The 3682-nt window shown below is 50.9% G+C and overlaps 1 protein-coding gene across 1 annotated transcript in view; it reads right to left on the bottom strand.

Annotated features, from left to right (window-relative positions):
• The window catches only part of ZNF541 (zinc finger protein 541), a 56814-nt gene that overhangs the window by 20799 nt on the left and 32333 nt on the right, over positions 1-3682 (bottom strand). The window contains exon 6 of the mRNA XM_011926693.1: positions 2703-3675. Coding sequence (XP_011782083.1) covers positions 2703-3675 — 973 coding nt within the window. The remainder of the gene's footprint in view (positions 1-2702; positions 3676-3682) is intronic.

Genomic DNA, 3682 nt, shown 5'->3' with positions numbered 1-3682 from the left:
AAAAAAAAAAAAAAAAAACACTTTTGTCCTGCAAATGGTATCATAAATAAGGCGAAAAGACACACCACAAAATGAGAGAATATTTGCAAGTCATGTGTCAGATAAGGGTCTTGCATCCAGAATATATAGAGAACTCAAAAAACAGTAATTTGATTTTAAAAAATAAGGGAAGGACCTAAACAGACATTTCTTCTAGAAAGATACACAGATGGCCAATAAGCACACAGAAAGGACTGCAACATCAGCAGTCACGGGGAAATACAAATCAAAACTACAATGAGATACTGCTTCACACCCACTAGGGTAGTTATAATTTGGACAAACCACAGACAATAACAAGTGTTGGTGAGGATGTGGAGAATGTGGAGCCCTCATACACTGTGGGTGGGAAGAGGAAACAAGCAAAACAGCCTAGTAGTTCCTCAGACCTGAAACAGGGAGCTGCTGTACCACCTGGCAATTCTACTCCTAGAACATAAATCCCCATAAAAATTTGTACATGGATGAATATTCACAGCAGCACTATATTCAAAACAGCCAAAAAGTGGAAACAACCCAAATGTCCATCCACTGATGAACAGACAAATGAAATGTGGCCTTATCCATCCAACAGAGGATCACTCAGTCACGGAAAGGAATGCAGCTCTGCCATTTGCCACCCCACAGATGAGCTTGGAAAACGTCATGCTGAGTGAAGGAAGCCAGACACGAAAGCCACAGAGTGCATGATTCCACTCACATGCAATGTCCAGAACAGACACATCCACAGAGACAGAAAGGAGACTCATGGTTGCCAGGTGCTGGGGGGAGTGTGAGACTGTGGGTGACAACTAAGAAACGTGGGGTTCCTTTTGGGGAGATGAAACTGTTCTGGCAGAGTGGGGATGGTTGCACAATCTTGTGAATATACTACAAATTACCCAATGCTACGCTTTAAAATGGTGTATTCAGGCCGGGCACTGTGACTCAAGCCTGTAATCCCAGCACTTTCGGAGGCTGAGGCAAGCAGATCACCTGAGGTCAGGAGTTCAAGACCAGCCTAGCCAGCATAGTGACACCCCAGCTCTACTAAAAATACAAAAATTAGCTGGGCATGGTGGTATGTGCCTGTAATCCTAGCTACTTGGAAGGCCCAGGCAGGAGAATTGCTTGAACTTGGGAGGCAGAGGTTGCAGTGAGCCAAGACTGCACCACTATACTCCAGCCTGGGCAACAGAGTGAGACTCTGTCTCAAAAATAAATTTGGCTGGACACAGTGGCTCACGCCTGTAATCTCAGCACTTTGGGAGGCGGAGGTGGGTGGATCATGAGGTCAGGAGTTCAAGACCAGACTGGCCAAATGGTGAAACCTCATCTCTACTAAAAATAAAAAATTAGCCAGGTGTGGTGGCACATGCCTGTAATCCCAGCTACTCGGAGGCTGAGGCAGATAACTGCTTGAACCCAGGAGGCAGAGGTTGCAGTGAGCCAAGATAGCACCACTGCATTCTAGCCTGGCCGACAGAGTGAGACTCCATCATAAATAAATAAATAAAATAAATTAAAAAAGTGAAGTGGCGGATTTGGCTGGGCATGGTGGTTCATGCCTGTAATCCCAACACTTTAGGAGGCTGAGACTATCGCTTGAGCCCAGGGGTTCAAGACCAGGCTGGGCAACATAGCGAGACCCCACCATCTCTAAAAAATATATAAAAAATAAAATGGTGCACTACATGGCACCTGAATAATAACGCTGTTAATAAAACAAAAATGAAGTAGTTGTGGTATGATGGGAAGCTACTCATCCTCCTGAGTAGCTGGGACCACAGGCGTGCACCAGCACACCCAGCTAATTTTTTAAAATTTTGGTAGAGACGGGGTTTCGCCATGTTGCCCAGGTTGGACCTGGAGTCTGGAGACCTGGATGAGTTGGGACCAGGCCCTCCAAGCACAATGTCTGGAGGAACCAGCGAATAATCGTCAATGTGCTGAAGTGTTGGGCACGATGCAGGTGCCCACTTGTGCTGGTGGAAACCATGAGTCACAATCAGAAAACACAGGGCCATTTCAAGCAGGAATCTTTAAAGGAAAGAGGGCATCTACCTTCGTATCCTCTGACGATTCTAAAAAGGTAAATCCAAAGGGAAACAAGATAAAAAAAAAAAAAAAGCAAAAAAGGCTTTGTGAGGTAAGTGTTTTGAACAACTCTGGAATATCCTCATGTTGATCTTTTTTGTTTGTTTTTGAGACACGGCCTCGCTCTGTCACCCAGGCTAGAGTGCAGTGGCACAATCTTAGCTCATTGAAACCTCCACCTCCCAGGTTCAAGCGATTCTCCCACCTCAGCCTCCCGAGTAGCTGGGACCACAGGTGTGCGCCACCACGCCCAGCTAAGTTTTTTTAAATTTTGGTAAGACAAGGTTTCACCATGTTGCCTAGGCTGATCTCGAATTCCTGAGCTCAAGCAGTTTCCCCACTTCGGCCTCCCATCCCAAAGGGCTGGGATTACAGGCCTAAGCCATCTCACCTGGCCTCATTTTGTTTTTTTGTTTTTTGTTTTTTGTTTTTAGTGGGGAAAACCACAAACTTTCGGAACCTGAATTCCTTCCTTTGTAAAACTGCATCTAGGGATTCCCTGAAATGAAATAAAATGCCTGGACAACTAACAAATGCAAAGGAAACTCACTCCACTCTGGTCAGGCCACGTGAGAGAGAGCTGGTACCTGGATTCTGCTGAATATTGTCAGCTTGTACTTGGAGGGATCTGCGGGGGTCCCGGCTGATGAGAAGGAGGCCATGGCTACCTGGCTCGGAGAAGCCGCACAGCACATATCCATCTTCGCCTTTTCTTTCCGGAAGCCGGAGAATCGCGGGGTCCTGGGGTTGCCCAAGAGCCGGTAGCCTCCACCCCGGGAGCAGGGTGGGCCCCTTTCACCTTTCGTGGTCCCCGAAGCCGTGCCATTCTCAGCTGGGGCCTGCTTCCCGGGCAGCGAGGCTCCCGGCGGCTCCTCCCCACCTAACTGGGTCTGCCGTTGGCCTGTGGAGGGGAAGATGTCCCCCAGGTCCAAGGTCCCTTTAGAGGATCGCAACTGCTTGGCCAGAGAAGAGATGTCTGGATTCCTGGAAGGGTCCAGAGACTGCGCTGCAAGGGGCGTTGGAACCGCGGCCACTTTCAGTCCCCCCTTTGCGTCTCGTCTCGTGCTGCCGGGAGAGGCCTCTCTGGAAACCCCGGGTGTGGTTTTTCTCCTGCGGGCTGGGGAGCCGTCTGCCTCGGGGTTTCCAGGGCCGGCATTGAGAGAGTCCACAGCAGGAGCCAGTGGCGGAAGCTGCTGCGGCCATGGCCCCTGCAGCGGCCTCAGGGCGGCCGGCTTGCCTTCAGGCGCCGGGAGCTGGGAGGAGGCTGCGGACACCTGGGCGTGGGCGAAGATCCGCTGGGACTTGGTGATCATCTGGAACACCTGCATCTGTTCGTGGCTCACAAGAGGCTCCTGCGACTTGAGGAAGAGCTGGCGGAAGAGCGGCGAGGCATCCGCAGGGAGCCCCCCCGACTTCTGGGCCTCCTGGAGGCCGGGCTCCCCGGGGTTCTGGCACAGGAAGGAGTCGCAGTCGAGCTTGCCCTTCCTGGGGGCGCAGGGGTCATCTTCTCCGCTGGCCGACCTGGGGTCGCTCACGGCCTCCCCGGGGAGCGCGGGAGGGAAGGGCA

This window comes from Colobus angolensis, unplaced genomic scaffold (assembly GCF_000951035.1).
Source record: "Colobus angolensis palliatus isolate OR3802 unplaced genomic scaffold, Cang.pa_1.0 Scaffold119, whole genome shotgun sequence".
NCBI classification, from domain to species: domain Eukaryota; kingdom Metazoa; phylum Chordata; class Mammalia; order Primates; family Cercopithecidae; genus Colobus; species Colobus angolensis.
The sequence above is the reverse complement of the archived record's forward strand: the minus strand, read 5'-3'. Positions and strand labels throughout refer to the sequence as shown.